Raw genomic sequence first — 22,989 nt, forward strand, 5'->3', positions numbered from 1 at the left:
CCCACCAAGTTGGTCGAGCACGACCTCCCCTTGGTGAACCCATGCTGACTACTCCTGATAACCTCCGTTTCTCCCAGTTGTCTGGAGATGGTATCCAGCACAAGCTGTTCCATCACCTTTCCAGGGACAGAGGTGAGGCTGACAGGCCTATGTCTATGTGAAGTCACTGTTAGCTTTTGCTGGCAGATAAACATAATGTTCTGAACTGACAAATAGTGTGTAGACGTTTCTTTTTCATTTCCATTTGCAACATGGTTTCCCTCTGCAGTTTCTTCCTGGAGATGTACTTATTTCAGCCACTTTCACAAGGGTTAGTGTGAGTCTGCCACTGGCTTCGTGTGACCCACAGAAACACACAACACAACCCTAAGCCATCAATACATTCAGGTTTTCTCATTTTCTTAGCTGCATAGGAAAAAACTGAGAACCTGAAGCTCTTCTCCAGTTATGTGAAGAGGTCTGTAACTGTCATAATACAGGAACTATATTCAGAGGTTACACATCCCAGCCAGTAATTCACCCTGATACACTCAGAACCTCAAAGGATTGTAAGGGTAAGGGAAGTGGTATCGATGCTGTTTCAGACAGCATTCACTTGGGCATCAGGACTACTGCTATTCATGAGATTTAAAGACATAATAAAGTAAAACTGGAAAAAAAAAAAATGTTACTGCAGCTATTTCTAGTAGAGTGTCTTTTTTTTTCCCCTGCAAAACATTATTAGCATTACAAACTCTATGAATGGTGCTCACTCCTAAGGGAAGACATCTCAATATTTATTTTCAAGAAACAAATCAAGCTAGTTTTTCTACTTTGATGCTTCAGCTGGCAAATAAATCACCTAAATTTTTTCATCTAAAAACAACTGACCTTTGGGGTTTTAGAAATTTTTTTGTTGTGTACACAAATATTACATGTAAAAGTGAGTTCTAAATCTTGTCAATATAACAAGAACAAGGTCTTGAAAATTCCATCTATCCACATTAAGAGTGAGAATCTTGACACTGTTTCACAGAAAACAATAAAGTGCACTTAATTATTGCATGTTTCCCCTCTTCTAACAGATGATGCCTTGTATTTCCTGGTAATGTCACATTATAAAGCACAGAGCTTAGGGAAAACTTGGAAAATATTAAAGCAACTATGTTAACCAAATAAATAATAAATGGAGCTTCAAGTAGATTTCATATAAACTAGATTCTAATAATCACAGCAAACATTCCATCTATAATAGAAATGAAGTCTTCATCACTTTGATCACACTCACATCCTCAGAAAAAAATCAAAAATCTCATCTCTTCTCTAATTTCAGCTTTGGCCTCTCATCAAAGAGTAATCAGTAGTAAGTTTAAGCAACACTCTTTTCTGTGATGTGAGCATCTGCAAACAGTAGTAAGGATATAGATGAATATTTCTGAATGTCTTCAGAATATTTTATCTGTCACTCCCCACTAAGACTTGTGCTCTTTCATCTTTACATAGGGAGATGAACAAAACCAAAACTGCAAAAAAGTTGCACAGCCTCATGCATGTAGGGGGGAAAAAAGAAAAAAAAAAAAAAAGATACACATTTAAGTATAAATGATTGTGCAGCAATATAACTTTTCATATAACTATGGGTACCTGAGTGTCTTCATGGCTTATTGCATGTACGCAAAGTAAATTAAGTCTATGTAAGTAGCACTCATTCATCCTACCATTAACACTGTTGTCATAAAAATAACTCACACAGCTGTACTCCTTAATCTCAGTCAATCCATTCTCCTGTAATTTGTATAAAAACATACAGCTGTTATCTGCTGAGAAAAAAATCATATACTCAGCTGACCGTGAGTTTCTTTAGCAGTTTTTACTATCTCTTAGTTTTGTATCAGTACAAGAAATTACTCTGTTTAATCATGCTAGCAATCCTTCACTCACATTCTCCACTAAATTAATGAGTCTTACCTACTAAGCAGTTCATGAAACAGAGTACTTTACATCGATCTTCCATGACTTCCAGTGGCAGTCTATGAACTTACAGGTGTATTTCAATGAATTACACACTTAGTGATTTATCTTCTATTTACTTGAAAAAATACCTTCCTTTCCTCAATGATACCAACAGACTTTCAGGGGCTTACCTGATGGGGAAAACAGTCTACAAAACACCTAAGGCTGACTTTGCACCATGTCTCAATTAAAGAATTCATGTTCAGCCTCGACAATGCCACTGCTCATCTCCAAACTATATCGAAAGATTTTGTCAAAATCTGCTTCTCTGAGTAACGTCATCTTCTCTAGAGCAGATATAGAAGGAAGAAGGAAGGAATTAGCAATTGACTGGACTCTTCTAAAAGAAACACAGTGGTTTTACTGGAAAGAAACACTGGAACAACAGAAAGTCAAACAAAAAATCTGCTAAACTAGGAAGCTATGTATATTTAATACTTAAACAAAAAGTGGCAAATATTTGAGTTCCTGCACTTGCTGCTGCTATTATTCTTATTTTGCTGAATGTAAATAACTCCCAATATGTTGGGTAGCTTTTCTGTAACATACAATGTGTCATGGCCACAGTCTCACCAATGTTCACCCACTAATCTGTTTTCAGTGGTCAAACCAATGCTTTGGAATAAAATGCAAGATCCCCCAAACTCATGCGTGCTGTAGGTGTTTGCAACATGCAGGATGCTTTCTTTTCTTTTTAGAAGGGCAAGAGAAAAAGAATCAAGGAAGGAGAGAGATCATTTAGAGAATGAACGTGGAAAAAAAAAAAGGTAGGATTGACAGGTGTCAGGTAGCACAGAAAAGGGATCACAGAGATAAGTTATCCATAAGGTTCCAGACTTATTTCTAGGAAAAATAAGAGGAGAAGGAGATTTGGAACAGGAAAACAGGGTGCTGAACATTTCTGTGAGGTCCTGATCACCTTCAAAAGCGAAGACAGGGAAAGAAAAAAACTAGGTGCAGAAGTAAAAAAAAGAGAGCAAATCTGAGAATCAGGACAGGAAAATTCAATCAACTTTAAGACTTAAATACCATTATGCTTAATGCAAGGAAAACCTAATTCAGAAACCAATATTGGGCAAGTGAAAGCTATGTTAATGGTTCCTAGCAACAACCTTTTCGTCTTAAATTTATATTTGCCATTATCAAGCCAGCCAAAGGTATAACTACTTCAAGCAGAGAAGAGGAGCACAGAGCTTCTAGGGCTCATGAATCCACATATACCAGAGTGTAGAGCTGCGCATGCGCACAGGTTCAGAAACATTGAAGCCAGTGATTCAGTGTTGTACCTCAGCAAAAAAACTGTCTCACAGCAGGAGCTATTATGTCAGCAGCAACATCATGCAGTTGACCTGACCAGAAATCCCAACACAATTCTGCATCATGATGTGCAATCATGAGGTGGAGAGTTTTCCACTCTGCTGTGTTTTCTGCTGGAAATGCACTCCCAAAAAACTCCTTTTGCTTCTCATTGACCAAAGACACTGAACCTTAAGGACACAGCTGCCACAGAAACTGAATTTAAAAAGCAGCAATCGCATCATTGTACTGCCTACCTTGATTCCACTTGAGTGGAGCCTCACACAACCATGAAGCAGGAAGCATGAAATGCGCCCCCTGAGAAGCAATCAGCACTGCATGTATCCATTGACTGTTCAGTGAGGCAGGTAGGCACACAAAAAAAACAGACCCAGCATGAATGGGAATCTTTCTTCCACCAGCCCTTTCAAAATGCAGCTGCCTGAAGGCTTTTTCTATTTGTTTAGATGAGGGAGCAGGAGTAAATTCTATTGCTAACACTGTCAGAGTTACAGCAGAGCTGTTTTCAAAAACTGCACTGAATAAACCTAATCAGCTCACAAAAACCCACAAGCAATCAACTTATGCTCAAGTCAGCAGTAATAGATGATTGCTCTTACCTGTCTGTTACTTTCATGCAGATCACATATTATTTATGTGTACCGTAAACCTACAATATCCACATATAGAAATTAGTAATTAAGATCCACTGCTAGGATGTCTTTTGGCAGAAAGGGAATCACCTGAACAGATCTTTAACATCTGAATGGCCACTCAAACAGTAAGCATTTGTCTTACTATAATTGAGAGAAAGACAAAAAAGTTTGATGCTGATAATTTCTCATGCTTGAACACAGGTGTCGAGCATCGTAAATCATGTAATGCTCTACTAAGAGAAAAGAGGCTGCATGCTGAGATCATAGATCTGCTCCTTCAGTGACAGTCTGGCTGAACACAGAGAATTTTACTGAATGAACCACCTGAACTGGGAACACACAATGATATTCTTGTCCTTATCTTCCTGGTTTTCCTCAGTTCTGAAATGGGAATGGTTATTTCATACATAAGTAACTGATTAAATTAAAAAACAGTCAGGAACCACTTTGCAATCTTTCAACAAAAATATTCTTTAAGTGCAAACTAACATTAAAGAGACAACTTTAAAGAAACAAAGAGACAGCTTTGGGCATGCAGCCACACTCAACCCCTAGCTTGGCAAGTCAACATTAGCTGGATTGAAAAAATGCTTGATTAATGTTTCTAAAACTGAAAAGATTGGCCTTTCCCCAAATTATGCTACCTACTGTCATCAGGGAATTATACAAATGTTTGATCAAGTAAGCAGTTTTAAACCACACCATTCTGGCTATACAACTACAGCACCAATCCTTTTTGGGAAGCAGCAACAAAAGTTGCTCCTACACTGTTCTGCAATACAAGTGAATTGCAAAACATAACTTCTGTATAAGAATTCCTTAGGAATGGTTTCTCACAAAATAAACAAAAAATATAAGTTAAAAAATAAAAGAAAGAGGCTTATGACAGAAACTACCAGAAACTGCCTTAAATAGATGTCTTTAAAGCCAGATACAACTATATGAATTTGCCAAAATTACTGCTTTCTCTGAAGCGTGCAGATAAGTCTACAGCTCCTCAGATATGTGCTGCTTCTTAAAAGCAACAGATGGAGAAGGGGCAGCTATGGCAAGCATGATTTTTTTAATGCAATATTAAGCCCTGATGTAAGCTTCTTAAAAGAAATGCATAACACTTTCCCTGACACTTGCCTTGGACACCTCCAGTTCCCTAAAGTCAATTCTTTATTTAACGGCTCCCACACTCTTGGAACTTCCCTGAATTACAACAGCTAATAGCTATGGTATTTGTAAAGCTGTTATGTTGGATCTAGGTAACAAAGAATAAAAGTACTGTCTTTTTGGAACTGAGACAAGCTATTCCCACCTCTCTAAGCCATAGAAACCTTGGAAGGTCATAGATATTAAATGGCATGATGACAAGCCTGAGGTGTGGTGGGGCTACTATGTGATATACAGTCAACCGGGGACTTGAATGAGTTCCTTGGATGGTTTACAAGAGGAGTAACTAACCAGATCCCATAAAGAATTCTGAAGAGAAAATACTACTAAAGAACACATTGGAAAAAGTGACAGAGAAGTGATTTAGTTGTGGGGGTTTTTTTGTTTGTTTGTTTGTTTTTTCCACCAGAGTAATGCTTTATTCTCATGGAAGAAGAAAATTCAGTGTACATCAGGTAAGTATTAACTATGAAATAATAAATTTTCTCACAATATGAAACACCAGGCACTAAGCAAGGAAAGCTTGCCCTAGCTGTATGGGCATCTGTGACCAAACTTTTACACTTGTTGAAGTGAAAAGACCACAAGTCTTTTCCTTCTTAAGAGGGATATGAAATACTCATTTTGCCTTTGTGAAATTCATATGGCAAGTACCTCTCTTTTATGTAGCAGTTTTTAAACGATTTGTAAAATGTTAAATACTGATACCCAAGTCACTTTTCATAGCCAATCTCATTCCAGACGGAACAGCCAACCTACATATCTGCTATGCTCAGAATGGGTAATATTACTCTGGTTGGGAAAATTTTTAGCTAATTAAGGTTAATGTAAATGTAAAAGCAGCCAGTTTCTGTCAGTGATGAGTAGGAATAACATCCAGTAGCTTTAAAGACATGTTTAGGTCAGATGGGAAAGAGCAGTCAAAAATACATTTTCCCTTTTTAACATGCTGATTAAGATATACTTCAATTAAGAATCTATTGTAGATCTCCCTCTAACTTCAGTCTCTGAAGAAAATAATTCAGTGCTCAACATTGCTCATACAGTAACAATTTAGGACAGAATCTATAAGTAAATACAGTACTGTCCCTCAGTCATGCACATGCATTATTCCTTCTTTGCACAAAAAATGTGTCTGTACTTTCGGTCACGCCTGCAGATTTCTCTGCTAATTTGGTTAATTCTATTTTCTGTCAACATCGAAGCAAATTAAGAACACCAGTTTCTTTAAAACTTGCCAAAATTTTTGCAGCCTACCCACAAACTCCAATTCTTCATTGCTAAAATGTTGACAAGTGAGCAATCTTTAGCAGATTCTATCCCAACAAAAACAAGTTTAACTCCTTTGTAATGACAATACAAGATACTAAAAAAGCTATATTCTGCCTGAAAGATTTCAAGGGACAATTCCAAATAAGTCTTTGTTGTGTTTTTTTTTTTTTCTTTACAACTCTAGCAACAATATCAATAAAGCTACAGGAGAAAAACCAATCACCTTATTATCACACCAAGAATCTTTTGCATTGACAAGATGCAGAGAAAAGAAGGCAACCAATCCTCAAATTTGCTATTGCATTAGCACATCTGGCACATAGAGGCTAAATAAATAAGGAAATCTTCCTTTTGCTCAGGCAGAAGGATAAAAATATAAATAATCTCAACAATACCACGTAAGGGAAAAAAAAAAAAACAACAACCCTTTTTTGTCACTACTGTATGCATGTATACTTAATCTTTTAAATCATTTAAGGACATGATGCTATTTCTATTTTTAGGAACATTTTAACAAATTTAATGTCTTACTGACCTTAATTTTAAGATTATTTCATTACTTGTAGTTTGTTTTATTTTTCCAAGAAATACAAAGTTACAACACAACAGTTTGTGTCTCAACCAGGCACTGTGATAAATCTTTACCAACCTTTAGACAAGCACTCCTCATGATAGGGATGCTTTAAATTTGGCCATTAAGATTCCATCTCATTTTTGAGACTACACTTATTATTTTCACATGACAGCTTGCTCAATTCTTGTCTAAACCTTTTCTGCAATTGAAATATCACAATTAACATCTGTACAGTATGAAATGCCTCCTCTGGCACGTTATTGCTGCACTAGTATCTCACCTTCTACTTCACCTTTTCTACTCTATTCTGCCTGCAGAGTAGTCTGGCCAAAAAAATAGCTTGTCAGAACTACACGGTGAAACATTTGTGCTGACATAAAAGAGGATGTAGAAATGTGTGGTTTCACCTATGAACTTATTCTCAAAGGACAGTGAAACCAAAGCTTTTAGAAGTTAATTGGATTGAAAACTGAATTGGAGATAAGGAAGTCCAGACAGACATAAATGAGAGCTCTTCAATAACCTGTTTTACTGGTCAGTATTGCATGTTCCAAATGGAGAGCTACACTTCTTGTTCTGTCTCAGATAGGCATCAAAAAGGTAAATCATGTAGTCCATGCAGTTTTTTTTGCCATTAAAGTAATATAAAAAGTGAGTACACACAAGCAGCAAGATTCTCCTCAATACAATATTAACGTAAGAAGAAAAAAAATAAACCTAGATTTCATAGTGTGTCTGCACTGGCTCAGTCCTAACAGAAAGATCTGCATGAACTTACTTTCACTAAATCTGCAGATTTCATTCAAATACATTTTAAATGATACTTTGCAGCAATTGTCCTTTACTGCTGTAGGACACCTCAAGTACAAATTACTTTCTTTGTGGCAACAGCTTTAAAGAAACTACAGACTGTAGTAATACAGACAAATGATAAAAACAGATACAATGATAAAAATGCACTTTTCTTTCCTTTACCCCTATATCCATGCAAGGCAACTCTTCTGGCACAGACACAGGTTTCAGGAATCATATCGCTTAACATCTACACCAGTAAGAATCTGAACTGCTGTCCTGATTCTTGAGGAGAACCACATTCTTAACTTTTTTTTTTTTTTCCTCCCCCCTTCATGATTAGGCATGATCTTCAACAACATGGATTGTTTTACATCTGCATTGTTATGACTCTGGGCAGTGTCGAGCAAATAACAGTGTATGATTATCCATAAACATTCTTCATGGTTGAATACAGTATACTGAAAGTAGCAGCAAAAAACCACATGTGCATGTGTGTATTCATGACAAGGCACACCTGCTTCTGTACTTAACTCTGACACAATATAAAAAAAACAACAATAATCTAATTTTAAAAAAATCAAATCAAAAGTAATTTTAAAATAAAAATATAACCTTGTTGTGCTCAAAGGCAAGACCATGTTAAGGTACAGTAAAAGGTAAATTCCAAGTAACAATGCTAAGAGCTAAACGTGAAAGTAATATGTGAAAATAATTACATGCCAAGCTAAACTGTTTGATAGGCTGCATGGTTCTTCATTTCATGCTAAGATTGGATTTTAGGAGTAGGAATGCTGCACTGCTAATGTAAACATATACCAACCACACAAAACATCTGTTTCCCAGGCAAAATACAAAATTCTTATCACCCATGATAAAGAGGTTCCACAACAGGATCTGAAATATTTATTTGCTCCAATAGTCTTGTTGTGTTCAACTTTATCATTGTATGATTACAACTGACAGGTTTATTTTGTCATATGAATTTATTTCAGAATATGTTGTGCCACTTGAAAGCTGTCAAGAACAGAGTATTTCAGAAACCTTTTGCTAGTCTCTGACAAAGACTACGTAATCACTAAAAGGTTCATCTTCTTTGTTTAAGAAGTTCACCAAATAGCCCCCGTCTGTTTTATGCTCTTGTGATAAATACCATCCACGTTACAAATTTTTGCAACATCCTCGGTGTTTTGCCTCTAGAAACTGTTTTTATAAGGACAATGGCATGAAGATCTTTAACTCTGGAAGCCTGCCTGGCAACCCACAGCAGGATCACAGAGGTGCTCATCAGGACAAGTGCTCAGCACAGGCTTGAGAGGCAACATGCCAAAATACTTCCATCGTTATCAGCTGGCTATTGACAAACAGTAGATATCACACAGTAACAGAAAGCAGAGAATGTTAATTTAATGCACTGGAGAGCATTAGTCATGCTGGGCGACCACAGTAATTTCTACCAACTAACTAAAAATACACGTAATAAATCTTGGGTTTTCTGGTTTCCCTTCTTCCTCCCACCTTTCAGGAAACACACACCAAGACACGTTTTTTAAAAGTAACAAAAAGGAGCAGTGTTAGGAACCCAGACTAAGCAACATTTTGTTGCACAAAAAAACAAACACACCAAGTCAAACAAAAAGAGAAAGTTTGTAAAGCTTACTCCATGAATTTCTGCTAATGACACCTGTGCCATTATATACATCCCCATCACTGAAGCGTTCATCATCTGAGTGTTTAAAGGCTGTGCAACATATAAATTCACTTGAGAAAAAAGAATACCCTAAACATGAATTCTGCAGAAGCAGAAAAACACACTATGCTTTCCAGATTTAAGATGGCTAAAGAATGAGAGGAAATGAAATCAAAATGAATGTGATGCTACAGGTCTTCAGTATTAAAAAAATTATACACAGTTGCTTTCACTTGAAGTTTTGCAAGTGTTTAAAAAAATAAGTAAACAAACAGTATCTGGAACAGTATTTTCTCAAGAATGTAACTCACTAATCAGCATAATTCTCAGAATAATATGAAGAGTTTAGGAATATGAATGCCATTAAACTCCAGTACAATTTAGAATAAGCACAAGCAGATTTGTGCTCTTTGTAAAAAGAAGAGAAACAAAACCAACCAACCAAAACCTTCAATTTGTGTTCCTAATACCTTCGGGTTTTTTGAAATTATAGTCACTCTACAAATTATTTATACAAAAGAATAATAGCAGTAATAGTAACAATGAAATGTCATATGTAAGATACTATAATATTAGTTAATAATATTAATCATCAAAAAGAACTTAGAATTACTTTTTTTGCAAGTAGATGTGCATTCATGAGATGCTATGGTGATTAATATTCGTAAGCTGCCATTCATCAGGGACATTTTTAAGTTATTTCCTTAATTCTGTTCTGTTTAAAACCACAGTACTTTATCAGTCCCTACAGAAGTTCACAGAAATTTTCTGGGAACTTAGCTAAGCAATACAACATATGCCTCTTGTCTGTACACACAGTAATGTCTGGGATCAAAGTGCCAAGTTATTAGTATGTTGTTACTTTATGTCATGCTATATCCATCTGTGACTTGCGTGTGCCAAATGCTCCCCTCTAGGGAACAGTCTTTTCACCTTCCACCTTATGCATCTTCTAACATGCATGTTTCCAATTAAACAAAATTCAGATACATTTACCTAGGAGATAAGTGGCAACAAGCCAAACTATTTACTGCTCAAATTCCTCTATACGAGAAGGCCAAAATCAGCTTTAGAAAAGTATTACATTTAAATTTTAAAATGTCAAGAAATGTTCTCATTTGCTGATTTGGTTCAGATAAGATCGTAAGGGTGTTGTTTTGTTGGTTTTTTGTTTTTTTGTGTGAAAATGAAACAGGACTTTGGTTTGGGTTGATTTTTAGCCTCCTTATTCAAATGCCATAATGACTACATCATTTAAAAAAAAAAGTTATTACATAGATCATCAAGCACTGCAAAATGAAGATGTCCAAGTACTTAAGCAGCTTTCCACGCCTATCTTACAGGTGGCATAAGTGATATGGAATAGAAACTTAGCGAAGTTGCTCACCTTCTTCATCTGAAACATCCAGGACCTCAGTCATTGTTTCGGGTACATTTAGCTTGTGCTTCTCTGTTACAGTCTGCAAAGACAGAACATTTAATCCTCAAATTAAACACCAAAAGACGTAGCAAAGAATATTATCATAGAATATTTCAACAGCAGCAGCAGTAGGACCTGCTGAGACACCTTATAATGATTCCCGTCCCCTTAAATTACTCTTCGTCATTATTTTAGAAGTTCCTGTTCTCAGTACTGTATAAGATAATATTTGCTCTGTCAGAAAAAAAATAGACACACAAAAAAAGATAATGAGCTGATCAGAGAGAAAAATGGGAAGAAAAGCAAGCTCTGAGCAAATTTATTTATAAATGCTGCATACAGAACAATTCAGTTCAACGTTTCCAAGATGATTTTAAAAAGAATTAGGTAATGTCTACTTTCAGAAAGTTGCATGTAGCATATGGAAATTATTAAATAGTAAAGCATTTGGAAATGAAGTTACGAATGATGCGAAATTTTTAAACTAAAAAAGATGTGAGCAAGCTACACAGATCACTTGAAACATTTCCTTCTTCCCTCTCCCTCTGAAAGTGACTACACTGCATATTAATTATATCCATTCAATAAATCCTGCATATTCCCCCAAATCGCATGCACAGCAGAACAAAGTTCTTTGGAGATTCTTATTTTGTAGCAGAGGGCAAGCACAGACCAAGTACAGTTGGAAGGACATTTTAAGTGCAAGAGAACAGAGCAGGTTATGTTGTAAGATGTTTTTTAATATGATTTGATCTGCATAAATGACTTCCAGAAAGAAACACAAGATGCTCGTGGGTGCTGAATTAAGAATAGGAACATCCTTTTAGCACCACGACAGACATTAGAGGAGGAGATAAAGAATTTAATAAGAGTGTAAAAAAGTGCAATGTGTAAGAAAGCAGTCTAAAGGAAATTCTTCAGTGTGTTACAATACTGGAGACAAAATGCCAGGGACTTAAATAACAGCAGCGATCAGAACAGCATTAGTCACAACAGAAAAATAAATATTTCCCTAGCTCCACCCAGATCTGCAGCCAGTCAGTTTCACTGAGAAACTGTGGAGGGAAATCACATCATCCCTTTAAGGTATGTAGCAGCAGATGCACCCATCTGGCATGGAGGGGATTGTCAAGAGTACACGTGTCTCGTGGAACTCCCACTGAGGTCATATTTCACTCCCTATTGGGGATGGCATCTATCAAGCATAAATTAACATTATATGCAGAAGCAGTGAAAGAGCATATAATCTGTGTGATAATTAATGTCAGCCAAATCTCGAGGACTTCATGTAGCACGACTTTGGGAAAATGCCCACTGACATCAAACTTATCATGTCCTTCCAAATTATGCCTCAGATTTCTATATTTCTAACAAACTGACAAAGATGGCACTTCCGATTATTCTAAGATACTACACTTCTAAAATTAACTAACTTAGCAACTGGGATTACTCTGGAAATGAGTTTAAAAGGTATGATTTACATTTCTGAAAATGTATTTAAAAATGACAGCAGTTTTCAGTTCACTCTCTTGCGATAAAGGGAAAGGTCAATGACATTTGCTTCAAATGGAAATCCCAATTAGGCTTCCTAACTTAATTCTTATACACGAGTCATTAAATCACTCATTTCTGTTGCTTTTTGTAACACATGTTCCGCATTGAAAAAATAGGTTATATTCACTAAATGCCTCCACTGATATATCTGATGTCCCACCTTGCATTGCCACAGATTGTCTCAGACAGAAAGGTCAGGCAGCAGGTAGGGCATTAGAGTGTCAAAACCAGCTGTGACAGATGCAGAGCAAGCTGTTGTTCAGGTGACATTGACCTGGTCTCTTCAGCAATACATTCTAAATATGAAAAGAATCACTGACATTGTGCTAAAGAAATAAACCAAGGGAAATGGGCTGTATATTTTTCAAGCAAAGTACTAATGTGTATTTAAGTACTAATTTATTAGCATTGAAATTGCTATTGTAATTGTATCTTTAAGTGTAAGACAAGTTCTATACCGTATGCTCTTCATGTAAAATAACTGAAAAATCAGAAAAACAAATAGACAAACGAAATCAGGAGATGATCAGGTTCTGAAGAAAGGGGAAAGAAGTGTGCTGCCTAAGAGTCACAGATATTCATTTTGTATGTTTGTTGTATGATCAAAATTTATTCAAGAAAACTTGGTTCCCCACTTCAACTTAGGTACAAAATCAATTTCATTAGAAGAACACAGAAGTAAAATGATGCTACAAACACAAGAGGTCACAACTTACACGTAAAGAATATCTTCTCAAATGTATATTGGGTATATTGTCTTAGTATTTACTTAGATCTGCAGACCCTAGTAGCTAAGGTTTATTTATCATAATATCAATTTATTCATAAATTAGATCCATCCTGGCCCCTGTACAGGCTCAATCTCATATATTATTATTTACTGACAAAGAAGTAGTGATATTTGGTTTATTTCCTGATTTTTCCCCTCAGAATAAGGAGATTATTTCATAATTTAAAATTAACAAAAGGTTTGGAAAAGAGAATCGATGAATGTGGATGTGTTTGTGTATTTCAGAAGAAGAAGAACTTTGTAATGGCATCTCTGCAACATTTAATTCAGTAGGATTATTAATGCTACATAAATTCCCATCAGAAGCTGGGAATTTATTTTTGCTTTAGACAAAATCTTTCACAGCACTAGATTATTATTTATTTTAATTTACAGACACATCGAAAAGGTCAAATACTCTCAAAATTTGAAATCTTAATCTAATCCCATGAATGGCCCACTTTGCAAATTGCTCAGTGCATATTTCTCAAAGTCACCATTGTTTGGTACCACTGAGAATTCAATTATGCACCTCAATTTAAGTTACTGTATTTAAAACTTCCATTGTGTTCACGTAGAATAATTCAGGTGTATGCATATAAAACTATACGCTCATTCAGCAACTGCTTACTCTACAGCAGAACAACATTAAAAATATAAAGCTCCTCATGTATTAATTTGTCCATGGGAAGTTTATGTCTATTTGTACAAATAACCCCAAACTTAATTGCAGGGTAAACCTTTTGAAAGCCTGGCTTATTCTGATTGACTTCCTATTCATTTTTAAACTAAGTAAAAATACATACACTGTGTTGTCTCTATTGCTTTATATTCATGTGGCTTCACTGATACTTGTGTAAGTAAGAAAATTTGTTCAGAGTTAGACCACTGGCACTCAAGATGCCCTCATCTTAAATGCCAGTGACTTGAATATCAATAAAGAACAAACCTCTCTAAAATCCTCCATGCAATCACTCCACTACAACCTTAGAGAATTAAGTAGCTATGGTGACAGTACCTTTTTTTCAGTTCTAAATGCCATGCTCTGGTTTAGCAATTGCTAACCCTTACTGTCTGGAGAACTTTATTGCAGGGAGTGCCTGAGAGTGCCTGCTATTTATCCCTCCTTTATAGCACTTGTTCAAAATTATGTTTAATCAACAGTAATCATCATCAATAATAATGTGGTTTACATTCTATATATCCCTAAGGTGTAAGATTGAGACAAATTCAATTCTGAAAAATCTGCTGATTTTATTGAGGGTTCCCATCTGACTTTTAAAAATGGTGCTTTGTGAACAGACACAGTACAAGATTTCAAATGTCTCTCATTTGCAAGTGTTACAGGTCACCTATGCAAGTAAGTTTTGGTGTTTGATTCCATCATAGACCTCAAGCATCTGGTAATAGGTTGAAAAGTCCACTACTCTCAAAGTTTGAAGAAACATTTATCCAAAGTAAATAACTCACAAGTGTCTTTTCACAGCAGAATTCTTATTATTACAAAACATATGACATGTATATGACAGTGCACAAGGCTGTACAGTGCTACGCAACATACAATAGAAAGGACGTTACAACTTACATCAGGAACGAATAGAAAGTGGTGACAAGACAGCACAGAGAATAGCAAAGGTGTCATTTGAGGATAAAAAAATTGCTTTCAAGAACAGAGCTAATGTTTCTCGAAAAGTTTTATCTAGTTGTTTCTTTTTTAATCTTTGAATAGTTATGTGCTTATGCATGCACAAGTGAGATGTGTTATATGATTAAATCAGAACATAAGTATTGACAAAATCATGCAATCTTTATTAAGAGACTTCCAGAACTATGTTGGAATTCTTTGTCCAAACCTAACTCAGTTTGATTTTTGCAGGTCATTAATAAATTATGGCTCACTCCATTTGTAACCCTATGCCACACTGCTTTTATTCTATCTTCCTTAGTAAACATCAGTAGAACTTGCTGTCAGCATGCAGCAAAATCAAAATTATCTTCTTTTTTTTCGTGGGATGGATGTTTTTTTTCAAAACAGGTTGGATTTCTTCCCCTAGTCCTTTCTCTAATTGAGTAATGGCATCTTTTAAGTAATAAAGTTACCAGTAATTTGTGGATTTTCACGTCTGTGAGCTCCTAAGTGACACTTAGATCTGATATGTTTTCTAAATTTCTAGTAACAATGATTCTACAACAAGGTTTCAAGATAAAATGCAGTAATGGAAGTTTATATTAAAATTGATTTTTTAAACGATACACTATTTATGACATTCTCCCTTCCTAAATGCTAAGAAGTCATAAATGGGAGGTAGAAGTCCAAGGAGAGAAAACCCTCCCCTTCCAGATTGTCAGAATGTATGTTTTTTCTGGCTTAAAGGAACAGTACCATCTGGCTGATGTTCAGTATCTATTATTCATGAACTCTGAAGTCAAAATACAGATTACCAAGAACACAGAGGACTGAGCACATACAGAAAAAATCTTCCATATTTTGGAAAAACAGGATCCATTTGAGTGAAAAAAATGATCGATGTGATTCAGAGCCATCTAGTGAACAACATTAAGCTTGGCACCGATCCATGGCTGGTACAGTCCAAACACTGAGAAGCTTGCTGTGGTGTGCTGCAATGTTAAAGCCCCAGCAGGTGTTAGAAGAAGCATGGAAACATGAGGAGAGACTGAAAGGGAGAGGTAAAAATTCAAACAGAGAGGCAGGACAGGATCTAAACAGCTCACAAACTTCTGGAAAGTTTGGATTTGCAGCTCAGACCCATCTCCAGAAAAAAAGTTTTACTTAGTCCCTGAATAGTTGTTTTCCATCTGTACACACAAAATCTGTTATCTGGCTCAGTAAAACCAAATGTATCGCACATACTTCTACATGCTTAAAAGACATACTGAAAGCACTACAGCACTTTTGCAAAAATCAAACAGAAAGGGGGATTTAAACCAGAAAATAAAAACAGGTTTGTGGAGAATCTGAGCATAGAAGAGAAAGATAACATTCTGAATAAAAAGCAGAGACATTTTAATGCGTCTACAAACTCACAGTTGTGGTGGTAGTAATCTCCTCCGTAACAACCTTCAGCGTATCGACCACTGAGATATATCCCAGACGCCTAGCAATAGCTAAGGCAGTGTTACCATTCTGAAGAGAAAAAGAAAAGGGAAGAGAGAGAGAGAAATGAGAGGGAGGATTGTGATGTGAACCAATGAGATCACTCTCAACACTGCATGAGCCAGCATTTCCATCCAAAACAAGGCGCAGCCTAGGAAAATCACTTGTTTTTTTTACTGTTACATCTGACTCTGTCTTTGCAACTCCTTTAAGACTATAGCTCTGGTTACCATAGTAACACAACACACACATCCGCCTGCTAGTCTAAATTTTTTTTAAAAAGCGCGGTATGGTTTAACCCTTAGATGGTCAAATTCTACTGTACAGAATGTCTTGTCTGCAGAAGTTCAGGTTTCATTTTGCATAAACTGCTTTATATGAGAGAGACTCTTCTGAAAAAAAAAAAAATTAAAATCTTAGGCTTCCACTTTTAGCTGAAACTGTTATAGCTTTACCTGGTGCAGTCCCTCTTTGAGGAATACAGGATTATGGCTGTATTCTCCACATACAATCCTATTTCTCTTTACAACAAAATTTTACGTGCTGTAATAGTACACAAAAGCTGGTGATGTAGCAAGCACGAAAACCTATGTAAGGCTTGGGGTTTGGAAACTGTTTTCCATTTAAGTAAACTTATTTGCAGTATACAAGCCCATTAGATACATGCTATTCAGTAAACACACATTGAAATGGTAATTCAGTTATTGTTTAGGCATATTTATCTCCAGCTCATCACATAGAACATTAAAATAGGTTGACAATAAATATTATTAATTCAAATTTATGAACCTAGAGTGTAAGTTTTCATTTTAAATGAACAGTAATTAAGATTGCCATCTGTCTCACTGCATTTAAAATTCTACTCAAACTGCCTCAAAATAGAGTCCATGGTAATTTATTTCAAGAAACATTTCCCCTGTAGCAAAAAGCCAGACACAACAGGAGGCAAGATTAATGAACCTTCTCACACACACACACACACACACAAAATAAATAAAAATACTTCAAGTATCAAAAACTTGCTAAATCATTCACAACTCTTTTGAGGGCATAATTTCCCAGCAGAACTAACCAACCTGACTGGCAGCCAGTTCAGCCTAAGTGTCTGCAGAGGCTGCTTTAAGTCACATGGCTCTGTGTGATGTGGCAGCCCTTGGGCCTGCAATACTCAGCTTGGGGAGTGGAGAGAAGGGGCATATTCCATGATTCTTCATACAGAGTTGCACCTTGAACTGTTTTATACTATTTTGAATTAAAGAACAACATGCTGGCCTACTAGGGGAGACATGGAAAGCCACTGTACAGAATGATTTATCTTGCGATACCACTGCTCTGTGTGCAGAATATCAGCCTGAGGCCTTCTCTCTCCTTCACTACCAGGTTGAGTTATCTACAATTTAAGTTCCTGTGCATTAGACTACCTCAGCAACTGTAAAGCAGGTTTGTGAGTTAGCAGCACCAAAAAAAACAGGTAAGGATCTTCACAGAACAAATAACATGACTGTTACCGACTGTTACCTGTTACACATTAACACCCCATATCCCACTCCCATATCCCCTAGTCAGCAGCTGCAGGTTGAAATTCTCTTACATCAGCAATGTGTGAACAACAGAGCTAGTACCTGAAAAGGCATGCAAACTGCTGGGCAGAGTCTTGAGACTCTCCTTGGATTTGGGTAAGAGTTGGCTTAACAGCCCAAACTAGAAGACTGAACACTGAAGGTGCCTAGTAGAACTTTCAGTCCCAGAAGCTGACTGCAAGGGTTTCTTGCTTGACGATAAGCACAGTCTAGGATCTTTGATACATGGTTTGGATACTGAGATTTTGTGTCATGGCACATAAACTGCTATCTTGGATTACTTCACACAAGATTATTCCATGCAGTTGGAATAATGGTAACCTGGGCAACTCTGGGGAAGGACACGTGTTTTGAGCTTCCTGGATGCATTTTCAACACTGTCCAAATAGAAGACAGTAGCAACATCGATATGAAACAGGAAAGTTGCATTCCTAGCTGACATTAGAAAAGGCTGTGCCAGAAGTTACTGATGGTCTTTGCATTAACACCAATGAACTTACTAAGAATCTGAAACAGAGATCCAGTGGAGAGAGGGATAGAAATTTGGATTTCAAAGATACCCAGGTTCTGATTTGCCCTTAATTTTTATACAAAAATTCTTGCAATATACCAATTTTGAGACAGAAGTATCGAGGCAGAAGGCAACTAAACCAAGTAAGCATGGCTACCCTCACACTGCAACTCAAAAAGTGCTTCAAAAAGTTTCTTCATCTCAGGTTTAGCTTGCTGCAGTGAGTTATAAATGAACTGCCTTGTGAATATAATGAAAAGAAGAAGGAACATTACATTTACACATCTGACAACTAGATGTACGAAGAAAACTTTCACCAAAACAAAGGTTTGCTCTTTAGCCCTAGAAAGAAAGGAACTAACCAGAGAAACACTTTCCACAAACACTTCACACTTACGGTGGTGATTGCATTGGGCTTAGCTCCATGTTGGAGAAGGACATTAATGATGTGAGTGTGACCTTGTTGAGCAGCTTGGTGGAGAGGAGTGTACCCATTCTGTAATCCATGGTGGTTACCATAAAAGCAAATAAAGAAGAAAAACAATCACCAGCAATTACATTAGAAAATTTGGTTTGCATAATTCTGCTCTTTTTCAGGCATTTCAAAAAGAAATTAAGCCACCAATTGAAATGAAGATAATAAATTCACAGTAATAATAATACTCGATCCCTAGATTAACGAAAACATAAGGATAATATTTTTATTCACATGATATCTAACATCTCATGATATAATCCAATTTCTGGAAGATAAATAATTCCTCATTTTCTAAATCAGAACTAGGAACAATGAGTAGCAGTAAATTTAGTTGGCATACTAAACACATAGAATCATAGCTGAAGCACAGAACATTCTCTTCTCACATCTTTGTTTTCCTACAGGACGCCTAAGATTTGCCTTTGAAATATTTGAGACTACGTAAAGATATATAATTTTTAACAGCAGTGATTCAATAACATTTGCTTTTTAAAAAAGCTAACAGGATCTATCTATTAAAAATGTCAATCAACGTTAGCTTTATCTTGACTTCAAGAGGCCTGGCTAAGCTGTAATTATTCAGAAAAATGTGTGCACAACTTCTGTATTAACAAATACGCCTAACTCCATATATTTATCCTCCCCAGAGATTAATTCTGTGTTACTCAACACAGCCAAAGTGCACTTCAGCTAGTTGATTTGAGATGGTTTTGTGCAAACTAAGTCAAGCAATTCATCACAAAATACTTGAAATTGGTTTGATAGCAAGTGGAAACTATATTGTGAGAAAACACCAAGTTAGTTTCAATGGACACTTAGATACAGCCTGAGGGTAGACTCTGAGAGGAACACTAAGTTATCTCTTATGCAACTCAACATATGTAAGTTATGCTATATGCTACTAATTAAACAGTGATAGTTTGGAACAGATACAGTTCTCATAATTACAGAATACACACATAGACTAAGAAATTAAAGGGAGATTTTACTGAAAATTGTATAGCAAAGAAAATGTACTATCTTAAATATCAGTACAGTCATTTAAAAACAGAACTCAGCAGTATTATTTTTCACTGGAGATGGCACAAAGCATCTTGGAGGTGCTAGAGGTTATGTATTCTGTAACATGCCTATCCTGAATCCAGCCAGGATTGATTCGCTCTTTAAACTTAGTCCACAGCAATGGCTGACAGATTGCCCGTATTTTTATTGGTCCCTTGACATGAGACTTGGAGAATCACTGCCTATACTGCCATATTTGCCTACTTTAATGAAATTTTTCTAAGTAAGAGGAACACCTGCGGGAACTAGTGTCAGAATCTGATCCAGTGGCCTGAAATGCCCAGAGTGGGACTTAACACTAAACATGCAAGTACGTATGTCCCTTTAGTTAGTCTACAAACACCTCAGCTGAATGTTTTGGCAGCAACCATTTGGATCCTGCTAATGTCTGCTTTATTAATTCTTGTCAGCTGTTTTTCTAGTACTATTGCCAGTTCTTTTGGAATCTCTGTTTTTTACCCTTTGATTTGGGGTGATCTAAAGAAAGGTGGGCCAGCATATTTTCTTTTAATTGGCTCTGCTACTTGCTTCTTTTTCTTGTTGACAGTGACCACTGTAGTGAAACAGTCATATTTCAGACAAATGAATCCATCTCATAGATGACAGCTGAGAACAGAAAACCTGGCCAGAATGACCAGTAGCTTATGATCTGGTATGGATTTTACAAATACTAAGTATATTTATCAGCAATATCAACAGACTTTTTCATACTGATCCCAAGAGATCCAATATGAAACTAGAAATAAGCTATTGTCTGACATCAGCTTTAACTATGCTGAAGACTACCAGCTCCAGGGTAGCCTTCACTTCTTGGATAAGAGTGATGTGATGACATCTTTGGTGCAACACATTGATGTAGTCACCAGAACCTGTTTTTGTATACTTAGGAGATATAAACTTCTTGATTCACAAGACATGACATTTTTTTTGTTAGGTACACCAGTTTACACTGGAAAAAATTGGTAAAGCCCGTGGATTACACTCAGTATTTGGCTACACGCAGTTCTGTCCACTTCAGCAGACTTGGTTGATAATAGCATAACCAGCTCTCCATCAAAAAAAAAAACAAACAACCAAACTTGTCCTGAGTAAGTTGCATTCTCCCACTGTTGATGTTTCCTTTATCAAAGTCATGTCACACATGCTTTGATTGTGAGTAATTTTTCCCACTCTTCTCCCAACAGATCAGAGAGAATCTGGAATCACCCAGTTTCTGAATTGTAGTTTGGCAACACATCAGCATTACAGTGATGTAAGCCATGTGTGAATGAAATCAGAAATAAACTTGTTAGTTGCAAATGATAAGGAGAAAACAAATAAAACCACAACAACAAAAAAATACCAATTCCCTTACATAATCCCAAAGAGCTATCTGACTTTTCTTTTGTAAACATTGAACAAGATGATGCAGCAGACACAATGCATTCCACTATAGCCACAGATCAAAACATGTCAATAATTACAGTTTCCTAGTAAAAAAGGTACTTAGTGGTATGTATCAGTAGCATTTGGTTAACAAGCTCACATTAAGACCACAAGAAAGCAATGAAAAATTATTTACCTTTGTTTTAGCATTGACATTTGCTCCCTCCTTGAGAAGAAAATTCACCATTTTGATGTTTCCATAGTGACAGGCCACAATTAAAGGTGTATAACCAAGCTACAAGAGAACATAGAAATACAACTGCAAGCTCAGTGGAATATTCCTTTATGATGATAGCATCCTTTGGCACACTGGAGACAAGTAGCCACTAAATGATTTACCTTTGTCTGAGCATCTTGGTTTGCACCATGTTTTGTGAGTATTTCAGCTACATTCACTTTATCCTCTTGAGCTGCAAGGTGTAAGGATGTCAGTCCAGTCTGGAAATGGAATATATAATATAAATGAATATATAAATAAAACCTTCTTCAGATTACAAATCTAGCCTTTCTCACTTTCTTATCTTTAAAAGATGGAGAGACTCTAACTTCTAAACATGTGTTTTAAACAAAGTAGAGTTGATGCTTCTTTTGTCACGCTGACGAATAGCTCCACAGAAATTACATCACCATAACAACAGAATAAATGTTTCAAGCATCAATGATCACACTTGGATTTTATAGTATAATGTCACTAAGGAAGCTGAGAGTCCCATTAATAAATTAGAGTGCTGTGCTTCCCATTCCTCAGATGGGGGAACCTTAACAACTGCAGGCAAGAGTCCGAATGAAGAAACTAACCCGAAACCCCAGATCCCACTCAAAGATGCCAAGGAAATGGATATAGTAATTAACTGTAAGCTCACTGTGATCACACATGATGCTTGGCCATGAACGAGGAAGGGAATAAACTTTTTGAGAGAAATGAAAACTACAGTATTTCTTATTGGTTATATAGCATATTATATTAATGCTAAATAACGAGAGACTTGAGCCATTCATTTTGACTCGTACAAACAAAAACTACAGGCTTTCAATTTAAGGTAAATAAAATTTACATATATGCCTGTGTAAATCTGGCGACCTATGAAAATATAGGTTTTCTCTACACTTATCTTCTATGTAGGCTCATCAAGTATAACCATAGGAGATCCAAAGGATTGGACAGATCCTCCAGAGCAGGTTTTTTTCACTCACTACTCCACTAATACCGTTGTTATTTGTCACTCATTTCCTCACCTTGGCAAAATGGCTAAAGAGTAAGATATATGATAATAAAGAGCCTTTGCTGGCACTAAATTTTGGACTGCAGCTCTCAGGTTTCTGTTATATGTAATTAAATCAACCCACAGACCCGCAAACTCCAGAATTTTACATTCCTCATCCTTTGGATCTAATGTAAAACTTGAGGAACATGCCTGATGCAGAAAAGAGATGGCAAGTTTGCAACACAACAAAAATGCAGTTGTCTCACCTTTCTGAATGCCTCAGAAACCATTTTATCTAGCCTCTTTTGTCCTGTTTCCTCTCCACCAGAGCAGGTGGTACATAATTTTTCTCTGGTCACAGCAAACAACTGCAGCTTCTCTAATGGGCTACCCAGTAAACGTATTAAATACATGATACAGGTTAACTGATCAATCTA

General features: G+C 36.4%; 1 protein-coding gene across 1 annotated transcript in view; it reads right to left on the reverse strand.

Annotated features, from left to right (window-relative positions):
• Nucleotides 1-22,989, reverse strand: part of ANK2 (ankyrin 2) — a 154,654-nt gene that overhangs the window by 62,825 nt on the left and 68,840 nt on the right. The window contains 5 exon segments of the mRNA XM_031553101.1: nucleotides 10,821-10,893; nucleotides 16,223-16,321; nucleotides 18,780-18,878; nucleotides 21,484-21,582; nucleotides 21,687-21,785. Of these exon segments, the coding sequence (XP_031408961.1) occupies nucleotides 10,821-10,893; nucleotides 16,223-16,321; nucleotides 18,780-18,878; nucleotides 21,484-21,582; nucleotides 21,687-21,785 (469 nt within the window).

This window comes from Meleagris gallopavo, chromosome 4, assembly GCF_000146605.3.
Source record: "Meleagris gallopavo isolate NT-WF06-2002-E0010 breed Aviagen turkey brand Nicholas breeding stock chromosome 4, Turkey_5.1, whole genome shotgun sequence".
Taxonomy (NCBI): Eukaryota; Metazoa; Chordata; class Aves; order Galliformes; family Phasianidae; genus Meleagris; species Meleagris gallopavo.